The 19,840-nt window shown below is 35.7% G+C and overlaps 2 protein-coding genes across 3 annotated transcripts; both read left to right on the top strand.

Annotated features, from left to right (window-relative positions):
- The first annotated feature begins 2,203 nt into the window (after positions 1–2,203).
- LOC132197048 (free fatty acid receptor 4-like) lies at positions 2,204–16,223 on the top strand. Its single transcript, XM_059620088.1, has 5 exons — positions 2,204–2,838; positions 3,712–4,067; positions 11,570–11,890; positions 13,349–13,749; positions 15,590–16,223. The coding sequence occupies exons 1-5, from the start codon at positions 2,535–2,537 to the stop codon at positions 15,909–15,911; spliced, it is 1,704 nt and encodes a 567-aa protein (XP_059476071.1). The 5' UTR covers positions 2,204–2,534; the 3' UTR covers positions 15,912–16,223.
- Positions 16,224–16,666: 443 nt separating this feature from the next.
- LOC132197054 (PR domain zinc finger protein 5-like) lies at positions 16,667–18,817 on the top strand. 2 transcript variants are annotated; one of them, XM_059620096.1, is made up of 4 exons: positions 16,667–16,856; positions 17,056–17,171; positions 17,233–18,294; positions 18,482–18,817. In XM_059620096.1, the coding sequence occupies exons 1-4, from the start codon at positions 16,681–16,683 to the stop codon at positions 18,490–18,492; spliced, it is 1,365 nt and encodes a 454-aa protein (XP_059476079.1). In that variant the 5' UTR covers positions 16,667–16,680; the 3' UTR covers positions 18,493–18,817. The 2 variants fall into 2 exon arrangements, with proteins under 2 accessions (XP_059476079.1, XP_059476078.1); XM_059620095.1 differs by having other exon boundaries at positions 17,233–18,815.
- Positions 18,818–19,840: the final 1,023 nt, after the last annotated feature.

Below are 19,840 nucleotides of genomic sequence, written 5' to 3'. Positions count from 1 at the left end.
TCACGTATTTTATAAAACAAAATTAAGAATTTTATCGCTGTGCTCTTCATGGACTCATATTATGCTTGAATTATTTACATTATTTCCGAGATGACGCACGAGACGTTGGAGCCAAAAAATCGATTTCTCTCTCTAATGTGCATCTTTCTTAACGAGAAATTGCTCTCACACGTGTGTGTGCGTCTTTGAGTTAATTACATTCGGTGTGGCAATCCAATCAGACACTTTGATGTGCACGCATGTAATATTGCAAGTGCGTAGGCTGATCTCTTGCGTCCCTGAGAGCGCGTGTGTGTTTATTCGTTGGTTTTGCTTTGAACCTTTGCTGCTCTGTCGATACCTTCCCGAAACCCACACAATCGAATCGAGTTTCCAACCGAAATGATCGCACACGTGTGCTCAGAAATATATAATGATAATGTTGGTGTGCCCAAGAGGGATTATGTTTTGCGGCCGCAGCGGCTTTTAGTCGCGCTTGTTTCCCCAAATTCCCTCTGCTTCGTATAAATATAGCAGAAGGACAAGTGTGACCTTTGCTGGATGGAAAGTTCACTTTTTAACAAGATTTCACACCGTTCTAGGAAAACTTAAGCTAGGAAAAACAAGCTTAATTAAGCGGTGCAGTCTATAAAGTTCTCCAGAAACTATTCCTGTGATGATTTTAAAATCCATAAACTCCGAAGCTTTTTTAAAATTTTAAATCAATTAGAGTTTTTTAAATAAAGTTTAGGCTTATTTTTTGTTTAAACAAATATTTTCCAGATAAATAATTGTTATTAAAAATGGAAAAATTATACAAAAGAATTAATGAAAATTTGATACTTTTCTACTAAAAAAAGAATAACCGCATAATTTTAATCAGAAATTTTGTAGTTTAATTTTTCTTGTTCATTCTAAATGATAAAAAAATACGCCAGTCTCTTTTTTTGTAGCTCAAAGGGGGAGAAACTCTTAACCTCCAATTTATTTGGCTTGGCAGAGAGAATATTTTATTTTCCGGTTTTTGATTTCTTTCTTTTTTTTTTGTTCAATTAGTTCCCAGGCTAAAAATGTCTTTTTGTTTTGCGTTGGGTGTGTGTGTGTGTTTTGACGTGGAAATAAACGTTGGTTTCGCTTTTTTATTATAAGCAGAGAAAGTCAATACGAAGCGGCTCCTCCACCAGCACCGCCGTTTTTTCTCTTTTCTGAAAAGCTTTTCTCCCTTGGGGCCAAAAGCTGAAAACACCGAGACAATGCAATGCAAAAAAAGGGAATTCCGCGTCTGTGGATGGAGCAGCGTTTTCACCGGAGCTCGAAATTTGAAATTGGCTGAGACGCGCGCGCGCCTTTCCAACAAACGCGATTTGCCCCCGAAAGAGAGGAAAAGCAAAGCTCAGGATAAAAAAAAACGCACTTCTCTGCTCCACCCTGTTGGACTTTCCAAGTAAATCCAATTTCGTGTCCCCAGAAAATTCAAATTGGCTCAACTCTTTTTATCTCTAAATTATGGTCTAATTGAACCAACTGGAATTGGATCTCGTATGATATTATTTAACAAGATCGCGTGTTTGCCTTTGGGACTGTGCAAATAATTGAGGCAAACGCAAGAGCAAGGCGGAAAATTCGCAAGCGCAAAATCATCATTCGGCAACATTTGAAACGCTTGCTTTGCCCCTCATTTGAATTAATTTGAATATTTTGCGTGGGATTCCAACGATTGCTGGATCCTCTTACTTGTTTTCAATACAAAGAGAGTTTAGGTTTTTTTTAAATAGAGGCCTGACGCATTTAGGAAAGAATTAATTCCCACTAGTTGATAACAAACCGCGGCACATCAAGGATGAAATGATGTCATTGAGGCAAAAATTACCATAAACGTAATAATATGAAAAGATCTAACGAAATTTCCTGGCAAAAAATTGACACACTTCCTCAAATTTCAAGCATGTCATGATATATACAAATGAATAAGACGATTATATAAAACATTCATCCGTTTTTGAACCCATCTTTAATTATAGACCTTAAAATATTGATTTTAAACAATTTTATAAATGATATTGTTTGAAAACTTATTTTTCCCACTTTTTCCAAATAAAAAGATTAAAGAACTGTTTGTTTCTACTTATTCTGAAAATAAAATGTATATATTGCAATTAAAACTTATAATTAAGATTTTGAATGCATAAAAAATTGAAAAACATTCCTTTTCCGCCTTTTTCAACTTTTACAAATGGAAATGTGTCTATTGTGATTCGTGAAACAAAATTAAAAAAAAAACTTTAATGCATATTTTTGAATTTTTTATTAAAGCATTTTTTTTTTAACTTTTGCATTGTAGATTAAACTGTAGAAAAACTAAAATAATTTCTCCTTCATCATTCACAATTAAGATGCCAAGAATGGAAGTGAATATAAAACAAAATTAAACATTTATTTAATCATCATTTATTCATCATGAAAGATGAGTCTCTCTTGATAGCAAATGCGAGCGATCCAGACATTTCCTTGCTCGCTGGCATGATGAGCCTGGCGAGGAGTGAGTCAGGTTTTGCATGAGACACACCTGGCGAATGCGCGCCGCTGACGTCACGCGCGGCGCTGAATGGGCCGGCGGCGCGCGACTGCCGCGGCCCATCCATTCACTCGGCTCGTGGCCCACGGCGGCAGAAGCACTCGCGGCTCCGCTCGGATCGCACGCACACCCCTTCCTGCCCTATTCGTCACCCGCAGACCGCAAAAGACACTTTATTGTGCGGCGAGAGAAAGAAAGACCTCGTCATGTGCTCGCTCAGTCCGTGTTTGCGAAGGAAGCAGTGGCCGGCGGCACTTCTGCAACTTTGATAATTCGCCCGCAAAGTGAGTATTCGGCGCTTCCTATTTTCAACAATTATATTTAGTTTTGCTCTCAATTTAGGCGTAAAATTTCAATATTATTAAAAAAAAATTCGCCAAAAGTAGGTGTGAATCCTTAAATTTTACAAAAAAAGTTTGAAAGACAATTTTTTTCATTTTGTTTTTTATTAAATTAATATTTGAGATCAATTTAATTTTCAGTAGAAATTGAAATTATACATATTTTATGGTAATTAACTCCTTTTTTTGTGTGTAATCAAAACAAAGCTACAGAAAAATCACAAACTTACACCAAATTCAGATATTGCTTTGTTTATTTTTAAGAATCAATCGTCAGGTTTTCCCTTTGACACTTAAGCTGTAGTGTGAATCATAGGGAATGAATTTACTGATTCAAATTTATTGAACGCCTTTTATTCTTTCTTTTGGAGCGAAATACTGAAAAGCATCTTTCCTTCCCGAATATTCCTTTGTTTTATTTCTTTGCTGAATTTCTCTCATAATGAATATTCTTGAAATCAAAATTTAATATAATAATAACACGTTCTTGTCAAACAATTAAAAGAAAATGTTGGAAAAAATTGAAAGTCTCAAAAATAATTAAATCTCCAAAACATCTTTTTCGTCTTAATTTGTTTTTTTTTTTTATCTGATTGAAATAATTTGGAAAGATATAGCTTTAATTGGTCTTACTGATTTATTTAGTCAATTATAAAATAAAATAAAAGACAAAAATGAAATTTGATTAAAAATATTTTTTTTTTAAGAAAAGCCATTTTTTTCTACTTTTTAATTTCACCCTGTATTCTTTTCGTCTAGTTTTTTTTTTATAAAAAACTTTGATTTTAAAAATTTCGATTTTGCGTGTGTTTGAAGGAACGGCGATGCCGAACACGTCGTACCTGTTCGGGAACGACACCGAGTACGGCTGGGGCCCTCGTTACTTCTTCGCGTTCTACAGCGAGTTCGGCGGCGATGGCCGGCGCACAATGGCCGTGCTCGAGGCCACGGCCCTGCTGGCCATCGTGGTCACGTCCGTGCTGGCCAACGCGGCGATCGCGGCGGCCATTGTGCGGTACCGCGAGATGCGCACCGTCACCAACACCTTCCTGCTCAACCTGGCGCTGGCCGACCTGGTCTTCGCCCTCGGCGCGCCCCTCGTCGCCGCCACCAGACTCACGCAGCACTGGACCCTCGGCGAGACGCTCTGCAAGGCCCTGCCCTACTCACAGGTAACAAACATTCAAATCAAATTGGAAATTTGTGTCTTTATTCTTTAAAAAAATTAAAAAAAAAAACGACAATAGTACACAATTTATTACATTCTATATTATTTTTCTACTGAAAAATAAAACAGATCAATCTTCCATGAATCTCGATTAAAAAAATCCAAACTGTAATATATGTTAAATAAATTTTTTTTTTGCATCCAGAAATGAAATCTTTGCATTTGTTAAAACTTCAACTTTTTAAAGTTTAATTTTGTATTTAATTTGTTATTTTCTTTTAAAATCTTCTAATAATATTACAATTTATTATATACAAAAATTATTTTGATATTTTATTTCTTTTCAATTTTTTTATTTTTGTTTTATTTTGCTTTATTGCATTTTCTGTGAAAAATGACACATCTTATGGAATGAGTATAAACACATTAACCACCGCAATGACTCGAGTTTAACCTTGAGCACGTTAATTTGGAGCGAAGAGAGTGTTTGGCTCAAAGTTAATTGCTCCACACAGGCCATTACACCCGGAATTCGTGTTAAAAGTGGCAGAATTTTGGTCCCATTCCAAGTCGTTCCGAGCGTTAATCCCGCCGGCGAGACATTAATAAAGGAGGGCGAAAGAATTCACTTAACGCGCATCACAAAATCGCTTATTTCTCTTAAACTATTATTATCGGGGGAAGAGTTTATCCGCCCTGGAGAAAACAAGGGCGCGCGAGGGAAGCTTTTCTTGGAAGAGCATTTAGGCCGTTGTCTCTCTTTGTCATATTCCATATTTTAATCCGCAAGAGGAGCAACAGCCCCTCTCAGAGTGTTATTCGCGCCAACCCGTGATTAACATTTCCTCATTTTCTGAATCGCTCGAGCGCGAAATACAGAAATAGCCTCCCGGGATTTATCTGAATTGGGACGCGCAGTTTATATTATTTTGCATCTCCAGCACAAAAAAGAAGCCAGGAGAGAGAAACCATAATAAATAATGAGGAAATTTTAAAGAAGAATAAATTGTTAGTGGTTTTTAAGAAATTGAAACTTTTATCTTTTCCCACAAAAAACGAAGTGAAATTATAAAAAAAGTGAGATAATTATTAATTTGGAAAAAATTTAATTGTGAACAAAAGTTTGAAAATGCTTACGAAGAACCTTTCTAGCGTAATCTTAGTGCTTTAATTCTTTTGAATGATGTTGATCTTTCGTTAAATCATATCATTTATTATTACAATTTTAGATCAAAACACTTATTTCAAAGAGAATGTAATTGAAAGCAAAAGTTTTTTTTTTTATTTTCCCGACAAATTTTCTCAGTGGAAAGTAATTAATTTTGCACATCTGTGTTTTCATTTATTTAAGATTTTAATTAACAACATGTGCCGAGTTGTCTTGCATCGCGTCCCGATTTGAGCAATTTAATTTGCTTGCTTGATGGCGTCGCCGCCTCGACAGTTTTAATCAAATTCTCGAGAACCGCAGAACAATTCGCGCTCCTTCTCTCTCGCTCGTGTCTGCCGAACATATTTCGCCTCTCTTGTAAATATTCGCTCTCTCTCTCTCAAGCCTTTTGATTGATGAAGACAAACTGAGCCGCGAACAACAAGCGCAGTGATCCCTGCAGCAAGCCAAGGGAGGCTGCAAACTTTTATTTGCTCTGGTGTTAACCCCAATTGAGCTCGGTAATTCGGTAATTCCGCGCCAAACTAACTAAGCACATGTAAGCTGAAGAGGCGCGGGAAACTTTGTTGCCGCTTCAATTGGTTAATGAAGGTGCGCTCGGATTAGTCGAGCAGAGAAGTCTGGCCCAGAATGACTGATCATTTCAAAGGACGGAGGTCACTAAATTGCGACTTGTCTAGAATTATTTTTTGATATCTTTCCATTTATTTAAAAAAAAAAAGCCAAATTAATAAAATTGCTTCAGTTCGGACTCTAAAGTAAAAAATTATTTAAATAATGAAAAATTTTGTGTAAAAAAATTGTAGGAAATACTGATATTTTTGCATTCCGTTGTTGGATGAAGGTTTTGTCAAACAACGTACCACGCTGATAAAATTTCCAGTTTTCCATAAAAAGAGAGAACGCCTCTTCGTTGACCCTGTTTTCCAGTATCAAAGGATAACCTTTGATACACTCTCAAAGAGCACTTTTAGGCTCGCCATTTTTGATCCCAGGATTCAACATGAAATTTAAGTGGAAATGGCAAAGTGGGTTGACCTTTGCAAGAACATAATAATGCTGAGAACCATTAGAACAGGAAATGCATCAATTCTGAATGAAAAAAAATCAGATGCATTAATTATTAAAGTAGGAGTTTTTACTCCTGCATCTACAAAAAATTTAATAAAATAAATTATTTAATTGCATTTAAAGTTTCAAACGCAGCTGTAAATATTCTTTCGAAATGAACACAAATCATTAATTTGTCCTTAACTTTTGTGTGCTTCAATTGTTGGGAAATAAAGAGACGGAGATTTATAAGAATGGAAGCAAAATTAGGAAAGTAATAACACGTCTGAAATTTTTCCTCAATATTCTCTTTCTCAGAAATTGATATAATTCCACAAAATTGCTTAATGCAGCTGGAAAAGCTAATAAATTCTTTCATTTCTTATCAAAGCAAATTGCAGCCTGACCTTTGAAATGAGCCATTTTAACACAAAGTAATTTTTACTTCTTCTCGGAACAAGCCCTAGTTTTTCTGCTGCTGCTCTTTGCCGAGTGCGCTTATGAATATTATGTCAAGTGCTGAGTGCAGATTTTTAATTTAACGCCAGCGCCGTGTGGAGTGGGAAAAAAAATAAATCGCATTATAAAAGCGTCTATTTCGGTCTCCGTGGCAAAAACAAAAATAGAGCTTGGATATTTTATGCCAAAGAACTACTTTTGATCAATTCGAGGGCGCAGCTGCTACGCCGCAGTTGCAAATTATGGCGCCCTATTATTTATGCACGCAAATTGTATTGACAGAATAGTCGGAACGCGCATAACCCTTTCAACCTCGCCGCACACAACAATAAACGTTGCAACTCAAACTCTGCGGCAAAGTCCTATCCATTAGCATTGTGGCGGTTCGCATTCAAATTCCGACGTGAAACATTTGAAAATAACACACACAAGCAGAGAATATCAAAGTTTACCGCAAGCGATGTTATTTTTTTTTTTTTTTACTAAATTTCCTTGAAAGGAAACAGAGAGCGCTTTTCATGGTAATTGCTCGTATTTTTGCGGCAGAGTGCGTGGGAAGTTTTAATTGAATTGCGTCTGTGTGGCCATAAACATTGTCCATTCCTATCCAACTGCGCACTGAAACGAGCAAATACAATATACCGCATAACGAGGCACTCTGTGTTTGTCCTCCGAAATGGTTTTGCTGACTTTGAATTCGATTTCACTTCAGTACATATTTGTTTTGTGTAAACAAATATTATATTTGATAACGAGAAATTATTTGAATACGACAAAAAAAATCATTTGACATTTAAGTGTAAAAGGGGTAAAAGGCATAATTAAAATAAAAAAATCTTATTTTGTTCTTGACAAATATGATTTAAATAAAAATAAAACCGAAGTCCTCGTTGTAAGAGGGAAAATGTAAAATAAAAAATATATATCAAAAACAGTTAAACAAAAGTTAAATTGGGAGATGGAAATTTCATAAATGAAATAATTTGCATAAATTAATTGAGCAACTGAGTCGGTCAAAAGCTCCATGCTGTGATTTTACCAGAAATTCTTAGGAGAGCTGTTTCGGCAAATCCATGCAGGCCTCATCAGCTAACCTTTCACAATTATTTTAATAAATTACAATCCAATTTTATTTCTATATTTAATTTGAATAAACTCGCCTTTTGGGGTCGGTGGTCCTTTTTTTAAATCTTTCTCTTTTGGTTTCATTTTTTTAATATGTATGTTGGAATAAATAATTATTTATTACCAAATTATTATTTTTGTTTGTTTATTACATTAGTCTAATTGTTGCAATATTTATGATGGTAAAACTTGCAAAATATAATAATTCCACAAATAATGTTCAACTAAGTGAATCAACTTCAACTCATGGTGACATGTAATTAAAATTTTGTATTTTAATAATTAGAACCACATATTTTATATAAAACAATTCTAACAAATGAAAGTTGCGTATAAATTTATTCATTGTTACATAGAAATTTGCATAAATGCATGTTGAAGAGAAAATTTTATATTCTGCTCGTATTATTAAGTTTGCAAAGTTAATACAAAAGTTGCTGCTTCTCATTTGTTCGGAATTAGATGGAATTATGCACCTTGTCGAGCGGGGTTAATTTTCTAGGCCTGTCTTGAATGCATTTCCTCTTCTTGGAGATGCAAACCGCGACTTGAGTTGCACGTCATTGATAATCAAGGCACGTTTTCACGTGCATTATTCACGGCGCAAGGTCAAGAGCGGAAGATGCAGCGAGATTAGCAAATGCTGCAGCAAATTACACGAATGTTGTTGACACTATTTCCGAGAGTGTCCGAATCGGCAACAGGCGAAAACGCCGCTCAGGGGGAAAATTGAATCGGGCCGGGGCGGCGAGGGAGGCAATTTGCATCTCGGCGCCGCAAGAAGTTTATCGAGCGCTCGTTTTTATCGCCGCGGCGCGTCATTATTATATCCCTTAGCAGGGCCTCAATGCACGCCCGGTCTCTGCACTTTGCAAACGACCTGGACGAACGAAAAATCTCCAGGATATGTGCTCGGATGACGAACAATCAAAATGTAATTTGAGAAACGACACATGCGGATGGAGGGCGTGAAAGAAAAATAACAAGTTGTCAAGAAACTTGATAAATATTTCTGTCCTTTCAAAGTGCGCTCTTGCGAAAGGTAAATTCGAGTTGTTCCGAGTGTTGACTGCATTGTGTGAAACTTTAATACATTTTTTATTGGCGATGAATACGAATGTCATTCATTATATTTCATTTAGGCTAAGTCGTGTTCCCTTTGAAGTTTTAATCAGCAACGACAGGTGGTTTAATTTCAACAGACGCGCGTATTTTTATTTTTGGTCTTTTTGAAACGAAATGTATAATACAACCTGTCATCACAAAACGCAATAACGTAGGTTCGGGCTTTGAAAAATGAACGCAGTTTAGTTTAAATATATAAAAATAAACGAAAGTCGTGTGTTTTTGTTTCCATACTCATGTTATTGTTGGACCAAAAACCTTCCGAGCATTGCGAAGTGAGTTTTTCGGGAATTTGAATTTTATTTTTCTTTCCTGATAATGAGAGCCGTTTTTTTCTAAACGAAATGATAAATTTTACAACCTACCCTCATTTATTTCAAAATAGTTGCAAGAAACAATTTTTGAATAAACAAAACGTTTTTCTGTATGCAAAATTGATTTCAAAATGAGAATTTTCTCCAGTTTCTAGAACGAACTAATGATTTGTGTAGAAAATTGTAATATTCAATAAATAATTTCAATGGAAAAGGTCAAGCCCGTGGAAGGTTTTGAATTAATAATGTGTTTGATCAACTATGCATGCATGTGAAAATGTCGCCTAAAGCCTTAATAGTCAAAGCGAGAGTGACCTTTCAAAGGGACGAACATAAATGGTACTTTTCCAGCTTTTGCTTCCGAAACTTTTAGAATTCCAAATACAAAACCTATATCATAAAATTTTGCGATAAAAAGAACTCTCAGCGCATCTATTTATTATCAAAATCATTTTAAATTATGTGTGTTTGTTTTTTGGGTTTTTTGTTACAAGTTTTGAGCGAAACTGAGGCGAGATCTCTTAAATCTCTCGCCGACAGATTAAATCGTTTATATTTACACACGATCGCTCTCAAACTGTCCGTTGGAAGCTTCAAGCTTGTGTATAGCAGTACACCGTGTGTTGCACAATATCAAGTCGCGTTCAGAGCGCGGAGGCGCAAAGCCGGTTGCATACTTTAAGGTCCTTTGCTTTGAACACGGAGATCGATTTTAGCTTTCTCTCCTCGCCAGCGCAGCCTCTGTGAGCTGTTTATTGCGATTTTCCAAGTTCGGAAAGGCTCTCTCCAGTTTAAAGCTCCTGTCAATAGCAGCTCTTGCCTTCTAATTACACTCACACACAACACACCAAATCCGGAGCAAACTTTTCCATTATGCAGGGGTTCAGACTATGCCCGGAGCCACCGGAGTATTTTTCACAAAATTGGTGCTGAAACTCTGCTGAAAATTGCAAACGACACTCCTATTTTCCATGATTTCATGTGTATATTCTAAATTATATGGAATAAAAATTAGTTGAAATTATTATCTTTTGATATTCTTATTTGCATTTTTAAATGAAACTAAATATTTTTTTTCATTAATTATTCACTTGTTTATATTTTTGTTAAATTAAAAAATTCATGTGGATAATGAAAATTAATAATTATAGACAGAAACGAATTGAAAAATGTAAAGAAAAAAATTCAAAATTTAAAAGAAATTTGAATTAGGAAACCCAAAATAATTGCATTCATTTTTTGATATCTTCAAAATAAGGTTTAAAACAAAATTAATTCCAAATAAAATTGGCCTATGAGTGAGAATTACCTGAATTTATTTGCATGTCAGAGGAAACAAAGCTGTCAAAAAGTGGCACACTCGCGCGCATAACCAAGTGTCAGAAGTGTCAGGAGCACGGCGCGTGAGCAAATATTGGAAGCTCGGATCGGCGCATAATTCCCAGCCCATTGAAATGCACACATACACCCTGCTCTGTCACAACCCATCCGTCGCGATGAGCATGCGAAATAAAACCGGAATATTATATTTGCACGATCAAATGCAAAAAACCGTGGGGGTTGCATTCGATCGAGGCGCGACCTTTGCAGCACATTCCGGTGACCCAGATGTAATTTTCCAATCGTATTCAGCGCAATCAGGGAGCTTTCGCCGTTTCACCCCCTCCGCGTAGTGTCTCGGGGGCGCTCGCCACCCTTGATTGCGTTACGTCTTTTCACCCTCGCACTCTGCGCGCCAAACTCAATTAGCCGAGCACCGTTGGTGCCTATGCAACTGAAAATGCGTTTCGCCGCCCTCTAATGTCCGACCTAATTAAATTCATGGCTTAACGCCACCCCAAAAGGTTCCTAATTTTCTGGGGCAGTTAGTTATAAAATAAAAAACAAAAGAAATTCCAAAAAGGGTGGAGAAAATTAAAAATAATAACTTTAAATCTATTTAAATCGTTTCCCATAAATTCGATATAAATTTTTAATTTATTTCACTTCATTTTGTCAACTTGATTGGGCTGATTTGAATTTGGTTAGATGAAATTTTAGTTAATTTTGAGAAAAACTTAATTTTTGCGAATTCCTATAAGAAACAATGTTAAATTTAAAAAATTTTATTCTTCCAATCAATTCAGTTTTTCTTAATAATTATCATAAGAATTCATTCATAGCTGCTTTTTTTGTTCTGAATTGTTTTTAATAAAATGAAAAACTTCTTGTGAATTGAATGTATGAAAAATATTACAAGAAATGATTGAAATTTTGTTGCAGTTTGTGTGCGGAAGTGTGCTGTTGTGGACGTTGACCCTGATCAGCATAGACCGGCACCGGTGCATCGTGGTTCCGCCGTACCGCTCCCGCCTGACCCCGCAGAGGGCAGGCCTGCTGGTGCTGGCGACCTGGAGCATGGCCTCCGTCCTCTTCATCCCCATGACCTTTTGGTTCCACCAGCAGCAGGTCGGCGACCCGCTCGGCGGACCGGACGTCCTCATCTGCACCCTCGTGTTTCCGCAGATGAACGGATTCACCCTTTCCCTCGCCTTCACCGTCTCCGCCGTCCTCTTTGCCTGCGTCCTTCCCATGGTCTTACTTGTGAGTACAAGTTTTTTTACTTTAAATTTTTCCATTTTAACAGAGATCAAAAACTCAAAGTTACGAAAAAAAGTAAATATTTGAATAAAATTCCTATACTTTCTGATTGTTTTCTTCTCATTAAAGTTGAAATGCCACTCTAGAAAATTCCAAAAGTTTTTGTTATTTAACTTTGTCAGCAGTTGAAATTCTTCCACGAAAAAAGTTATTTAAAATTTATAAGAAATAAAGAGCAAATTTTTCCTCCTCCTCTATGATTTCCGAGGAATAACTCTTTTTTTTATCTCAAGTCCTTTGAGCATTTTCTCTCAATTAGCCTCACATTCGAGAGCTAATTAGCTCCTTATCGCGCGCACTTTGTCAAACACAATTTTGCAATTTTCATTTAAACATAAATTAAATATGCATCACGCGTCGCGCGACACGCGAGGCTACTTTGTGATGTAAATTTTCAATTTAATTTTCATTTTGCACACGCGAGAGTTACGCTGAGTAATTAAACACATCGCCCCATTTGCGCCGCGGGTAAAAATTGATTAATTATACACACAGTATATAGGATCTCACTGGAATGGAGCACAGCACAGCGGATATTTTGTATTTATATCTGTCGGCATTGGAATTAATTTCCTTTTCACTTTATATAAACATTTAGATATTCAGTTTTCAATTAATAAACGTAAAATAAGCAAAGCTGATTTTATAATTTGTTTATTTAGTTTTCAACTTTATAAGAGAATGTTTCTTTCGAGGTAAAAATCTCCTCATTTTCAGAGGCTCAGTTTGATATTTTTAATTTTTGAAAGTTTTAAAATAAGCTCAGGCATTATTGCTGCAGTTAAGCTACAGGTAAGGGCAGACTTTGAATTTTAAATGTATTTTTTTGTTTATATAGAATATGCTGTTTTTGCCCTTTTAAATGAAATCCAGTTTCCTTTGTAAAATAAATCTAACGTGGATTCAGAATTCAGAAGATGAGCGAGAAAAACGAATTGAAATGTTCCACATTCAAATTTTATTTGGAAATCTTAATTTTTTTTCAAAACATATTATGATATCTGTTTCAAAAAATATAATTTACACATTTAAAAATCAACGGCAAAACACACTGACAAATTTCCGATTGAAAGTTGAGAAATTTGGAGATTTTAATTCGTTTGCATTGGTTTTCTTGGCTCAAACTTTCTAAATCAAAATTTTTAATTGGAAATGCAATAGTGCCCGGGATTGTAACTCAAGGTTCCTCACTTGTTTCAAATTGAAAATTATGTTTACATAAGTTTTGAAAGTTTTTAAAACATCCAAAAGATGCACTCGTAAGAAGAAACATGAAAAAATTTGCTCGATTTTTTTCTCTTTATTGGTAATTTAAGTTTTAAAAATTGATGAGTTGAGCTTCCAAAATAGTATCTTGTTTGACAGATCTTGAAACTAATCTTTTTGTTGATTTTGCTCCAGGTTTACCACTACCAGCGGATCTTCCACAAGCTGCTGACGACGCGCAGCCGGTGGATGGTGCCGGCGAGCAGCTCGCTGGGTCCGCAGGTGGCGGCGGCGGCGTCGGCCGAGCTGGAAAAGGTGCGTCGCGACAGCCAGATCAGCTTCACGGGCATCGTGGGTCTGAACAAGACGCTGCGCAAACTGTCCGTCAACAGCCGCATGGCCGCGCCCAGGGGCTCGGTCTCGATGACCCAGCACGAGGAGCTGCGCCTCTCCAAGCACCTCAGGGTGGTGCGCGTGTTGCTGCTCAACGTGGTGCTGGTGCTGCTCATGTGGCTCCCCATCACCCTCGTCATGGTGCTCATCTACATCGACGGACGACGCTCCACTGCGGCACCACTCTCAGACTACTTCCTCAGGTAACAACGCAGTTCTATGCACAAAAATTATTACCATTTATTTTTATTGGTTCTTTACACAAAAATTGGGATCCATTTCATTTTATTTGAGTCAAATTTAAAGTATAATGAAGTATGAAAAAAATTATTTTAATTCATTTACTTAAAACTTGAGAGCTAAAAAAATTCTATAGTCCAGGCGTATTTTTGAATTTTTTTAGTAATCTTTCTATTCCTTGTACAGACATGAGACAAACGCCATTCAATAGGAAGTTTCATTGGCTTTCAAAAACTTATCAAGTTTATTAAAATGTGGCTATTTTTTGTGCCAAAATTTTTGATTTTTTGCACAAAAGTACAAAATTTGTCATTTTTTTTATTGGTTTTCTAGCTCTAGCTCTTGTGGAAAACATTTTAGAGAAAAATATTTCATACAAAACTTGTAGGAAATTTAATTTTGCATATTGTTTGTATTCAACATTTTCTTCTAAATCCAAATCGGCAAAAGTTATAAATGCGGAAAAGTTGAAAAATGAGGTTTTCTGCCCTCAATGTTAACCTTATACGGGCGAAAATCAAACATGTGCCTAGAGGGCTCAAAATCACCGAGATGTTGCTCATGCTGCCCTTATATAATTATGGAATGAATCGTGTCAATTTATATTTATAGAAATTTCCTCTCATCTGTTCAAATTTGAGAAACATAAAATTGAAATATAGATAATATTTTACAGTAAAAAATTCATTCCAAGTTCGTCAAATTTGAACGACTTGAGAAGAAAACCTCATTTTTCAACTTTTCCGCATTTACAACTTTTGCTGATTTGGATTTAGAAGAAAATGTCAAATACAAAAAATTTGCATAAATTAATTTCCTACAAGTTTTGTTCAAAACATTTTCCTCTAAAATGCTTTCAACAAGAGCTAAAGCTAAATAAACCAATAAAAAAATGACAAATTTTGACCTTTGTTCGAATAATCAAAAGTTTTGGCCCCAAAAATAGTCACATTTTAATAAACTTTAAAAGTTTTTGGAAGCCAATAAAATTTCCTATCGAATGGCGTTGGTCTCATGTTTGTACAAGGAATAGAAAAATTACTACAAAAATTCAAAAATGCGCCACCTTTCAAAGGTACTTTTTACCTAGAAAGGGTAGCGGCGCGGCAGGTGAAAAGGTGAAAAACTTGGGAAACTTCAGAAAGTGTATTCCAATAGATGGTAAAAATTCAGACTGCCATGAATTTTCCGTATTACATAGCGTAAAATGCTTTAGATTCGTGGACTATAATAATATTTAATGTCTTCACTGAAATTAAAACTTCTGAAACTCTCAACCTTTTTCCCGTAAGATCAAATGTAAATTTTGAAGTTGAGGATACTTATATATTATTTTTCAATCTTAAATGGGGTAATTCGAACGTGATTTAGTGGAATTTTTATCAATTTTTGTCGGGCTAATTTTGAGAAAAAAAATATTTCAGAAAATTCAGGGGAAACCCTTATTTGTCCGAAAAAAAGACATTCGAAATTTTTTTCCAGCATTTGTCCAAAAATTATTTATCAGAACAACTGTTTTTATTTATCTGAAATCTATTTCCAATGATTGAAATTACTCCTTAGAACTGAAATCTACAAACCAAAGCTACTGTAGAGAAAAGTTCCGATCAAAATTATTTGAGCTGATCTTCTGCAAAGCCTCTCGATCCTTTCTGGAGCTGATCTGCTTTTTCTTGGTTCTAATTGAAATGGAGACTAACAGATTAATTAATACCCTCTTTTCGGGCCCCCTTTCAATGAAGCCTCTCTTTCATGCTATATCACATTTCAGAAATCAATTTGGCTTGTTCTTGTGTGTTTTAGGTCGTGTCACTTTGTGTGGGCGCTGATCCTGGCCCTCCTCAACACGGTGGTCAACCCGCTGTTGTACGGCGTCTTTTCCGAGAACTTCCGCGCCTGCCTGTGCAAGATGTGGGGCGGCGGGGGCGGCGGGGGCAGCGCCAACGTCACCTGCGACCTGGCCAGGGAGGCCGAGGCCGGCGGCCGCAAGTCCAGCACGGCCAACCGCAACTGCAGCAGCGGCGCCGCCTCCAACAACGCCCTGCCCAAGCCCGCCGCCCCCGGCAGCTCCGCCTCCGACAGGTCGCCCTCGAGTCACAAAAACCTCAACAGGACCAAATTGTAGAACTAAAAACATTCCTTTCTCTCAGAGAATATATTATTCACACGTTTCGTCGATTGTTGTGATGCCAAAGATGGACTCTATTTTTCTGTGGCGGAATCTTCGTGTTGCAAATTTTAAATCTTCTGTGTGTCTTGTTTGCCGAGACGTGTGTTTTGAGCAAATTGTGCGTATATTTTTTGATCATTTGACTGCTGCGATTAAAATTTGGAAGAAGAATGGAACTTGTACATTTAAACTATTTAATGTCTACACTTTTCTCCCGAATTATGCATTTAATGTGTATTTTAATTGTGAAACAATAAAGTAAATAATTAATTTCAAAATCATCCCGGTTTTTCTTAATTATTATATACATTTATTTTAATTATTACAAATCTATCTTTTAAATAAATTTTTATATTTATTTATTAAAAAAAAATCATATTATTTTACTTTTTTATTTGCTAATTTTCAGGAAATTCAATTATTTTTTTTTTTATAATATAATATCAAAGTTGAACAAAATAATTAATTAATACAATTAAAGAAACTTGTGGAATAAAAAACTCCATATAGCCAATTATAGCAAAGATAATTGTGAAAACGTGAAATTCAGTAAATCTTTAATACACACAGTCAATGTGTTTGCACGTGGCGCTGCGTTTTTCGCGGTCTTTGGTGGTAAAAACCCCTCCTCCAGGTAGTCCAGGTGAGGAGGGGGTGCACTTTCCATGGAAAGGGGGATGCATAGCTGCCTCAGCTGATCAGACAAACAAGTCGGCTTTGGAAGATGTTTGGCGAGCTGTGCCGACTTTGCGAGCGTCCGGCGGCCGACGGCGGCCACCGAGCGGCCGAATTGGACAAGGACAAGTTGGCCGAGTGGTGTTTGAATTTCTTGGGCACTACTTTGGCCGAAGAAATCGACGACCATGACCTCTTCTGCTACTTTTGCGTCCCGGACGCTAGGTAAATTTTTATGAAAACACAATTAAATATAAAGTAATTAAAACAAATTAGGTACCCAAATTACACAAAGGGTGGAGGAAGAAATCATCTTAATCTGTCCGTGTGATTTGCACTTTGACCTTGTTCAAGCATTAAAAAAGCATTTAATTTAGATTAGAGATATAAAATTTTATAATCTAAAACAAAAATCATTTTGCAGGTTTTATCGTGAGGCAGCTAATAATGTCTTATATAATATCAAGAATTGTGATATTAGCTGGTGGCCAGAAGAAGAAACTGACAAAGATGCTCTCGAGCTGTATAAAAACTACACAGGTGAAGAATAATGCTTTTAAAATGCCATAATTGTAAATTAATTTGGAAAACATAATTTCAGCTGGAAATGTGCAGCAGTGTTGGGTTTCTTTGGAAAAATTGCCAAGTGAGGAAAACGCCGATGTTGGAGGAAAGGCAGAATCAAGGTTTAAAAAGAATTGCTGCTACTGCAACAAGCAGTTTGTTGAATTGACTCAACATATACACAATAAGCACGCATATGTTGCAATTAAATGCAATTATAAGAAAAACTGCAACAAATTCTTTAAAACTGTCGAGGAAAGAGACGCTCACTTAAATGATTTTCATTTTAAGCCGAAAATAGAAACTCTTTCAGACTGCATTTATTGTACTAGAAAAGGTTTAAAAAATGCGACTCTGCATAAACATATAAAATTAAAGCATCGTGATGTGGCAATCAGGTGCAGTATTCGGAATTGTGCGTTGTACTTTCAAACTCAAGCAGATATGGACTCTCATTTTGAGGCAAAACACAAAACATTTGAAGAAAATAAAAGATATAAATGTTCAATCTGCGATTATAGAGCAAATACTAAGGATTTCATAGCAAATCATGAGGCAAGAATTCACAAATTAAAAAAATTAATAAAATGCCCAGAATGTCCGAAAACTTGTATTAGTAAATGTGCTTTGAGAAGTCACTTTGATTTTACACATAAGTTTAGAACATGCCCTTCTTGCAATTTAAGAATTAGAATTTCAAAATTCCGTAAACATTTTATAAAACGTTTTTGCATCAAATGTAAATCCAGTTTCGATTGTTTGGAATTACTAAAAAAGCATGAGAAGAATTGCAAATATGGATTAACATGTGCTCTTTGCTTGAAAAGTTTTAGGAAAAAATATTTGTTGAAATACCACATGAACAGGAAGCATTTAATTCACAATGGACAAGCTTCAAACTCCAAGACAAGTTTTAACTTTCACCAACTGAAAGGAATCAAATTAATCCCAAAAAAAATGAATTGTGCTCACTGCAGCAAACCATTTTCAACAAAAAGAGATCTGAAATCGCACTTGGCATGTGTTCACAATTTGATAGAGAAAAATCATTGCTGCAATCAATGCTCGGAAAAATTTATTGTTGCTTCAAAATTGAAACGCCACATTCGCATTGTGCACTTAAAGGAGAAGGCAAAATGTACAATTTGCAACAAAGAAATAAGTTTGAATTCTATCAGAAGTCACATGATTCACATTCACTGCTTTAAGTATTGTAAAAACCAATCGGAATATTCGTCCATTTAACATTATTCTCATATAACTTAGAGGAGAGTATGATGTGAGTTTAACTTCTTAATGCTATGCCCAATGCCCACTTATGTTTATAAATATTTGACTTATTATTTGATTCAATTTTTTTTCTAATTTGGTAAAGTGGTTAGAGAATAAAAATAAGAAATTATAATTAAAAGCAATTTTAATTTCTTGTTTTGTGTTTTAGTTGATCTCTATATTTCGTTCATGTTTTTAGTGAATTATAATTATATTTTGTATTTTCTTCATACATGTTTTGTCCAGAAATGTTTCTGATTTACTTAATTGGTTGAAAATCGTCTTTTGCTTTTACTTGCCATTTCATCAAGACTTTGTTTAACAATTCAAATCAATAAAAAAGGATGTGTATAAATTTGATGTATAATTTAACTTGAAATATAAATAAAAAAAATTGGAACAATCCCAATACAGGATTAATGATGCATTAGATTAGACTCACTTTTCTTGTATGAGAGCAAACCAAGCAAGTCCCAAACCGTTTATCGAGTAAAAGTGATTTTTGCTAAATCCCTCCAAGTCTCATTTTGTCGTGTTCAATCTCAGTTAAAATTTTATGTGGGTTTTAATAAATTTTTCTATAACTTTCACTTTTATTTGTCACAGAGATTCACTTATAACTTATTTCAGTTCACTGCTTGAAAAAGTGAAACTCAATCACCAAAACAAAATTCAATTCCTTTACAGTTTCAAGCGGCATTTGAAAATATCAAAAGTAGGAGTATTTATAATATTAGTTTTCCTACAAACAGCGAGAAGCAAAAAAGTGAGAGAAAAAGCAGAGAACATGCCGCGTTATAAATAAAAGAAAATTAGCTCTGAATTGGCGTCAATCCAACGCAGGGAGGCAATCACTGGCCGTTTGTTTGTACACAAAATATATAAAAAACAATAACACGGCTACCCTGATTCAATTTTGTTATATTCCGGTTCGATACACTCACGAGAGGAGGAAAAATATAATTATATCAAACACAACCCAGATAAAAGTGAGCTGTGTTTGTTGGAATGTGTCACAAAAATGAGGGCGACCTTTCCGAGCCTCATAATTCCTGCAATGCTTTCTTTCGAGAGACTCGGCGAGATTTTTTAATGAAAACAAAAATTCAGAGAGAGAGAAAAAGCAAACACCGCAGAGACGCGTGTGTGTCCATCATTTGACTAATGGAAAATAATTGAAAATACAATTTTGCATGACCCATTTTTCCTTTTCTACAAATAAAAGCGAACGAGAAAAGTTTAAAACCCGCCAACAAAAGCTTCTGCTCATGAAAGTTCACCAGGAAAATAATTATGTAAGCAACACAAATGAAGCACAAATGCTATATATGTGATAAAAAAAGAAAGTATATCGGCGCCCGGCGGCATTACAA

Source organism: Neocloeon triangulifer, unplaced genomic scaffold (genome assembly GCF_031216515.1).
Source record: "Neocloeon triangulifer isolate White Clay Creek 2 clone unplaced genomic scaffold, ASM3121651v1 ptg000012l, whole genome shotgun sequence".
Taxonomy (NCBI): Eukaryota; Metazoa; Arthropoda; class Insecta; order Ephemeroptera; family Baetidae; genus Neocloeon; species Neocloeon triangulifer.
The sequence above is the reverse complement of the archived record's forward strand: the minus strand, read 5'-3'. Positions and strand labels throughout refer to the sequence as shown.

Bases quoted from the DNA above. Each gene is read 5' to 3' on its own strand.
- LOC132197048 (XM_059620088.1), top strand. From the start codon at position 2,535: ATGAGACACACCTGGCGAATGCGCGCCGCTGACGTCACGCGCGGCGCT. The intron at 2,839-3,711 runs GTGAGTATTCGG...GTGTGTTTGAAG, and splicing joins TTTGATAATTCGCCCGCAAA to GAACGGCGATGCCGAACACG. The intron at 13,750-15,589 runs GTAACAACGCAG...TGTGTGTTTTAG, and splicing joins CTCTCAGACTACTTCCTCAG to GTCGTGTCACTTTGTGTGGG.
- LOC132197054 (XM_059620095.1), top strand. From the start codon at position 16,681: ATGTTTGGCGAGCTGTGCCGACTTTGCGAGCGTCCGGCGGCCGACGGC. The intron at 16,857-17,055 runs GTAAATTTTTAT...ATCATTTTGCAG, and splicing joins TTTTGCGTCCCGGACGCTAG to GTTTTATCGTGAGGCAGCTA. The intron at 17,172-17,232 runs GTGAAGAATAAT...ACATAATTTCAG, and splicing joins GCTGTATAAAAACTACACAG to CTGGAAATGTGCAGCAGTGT.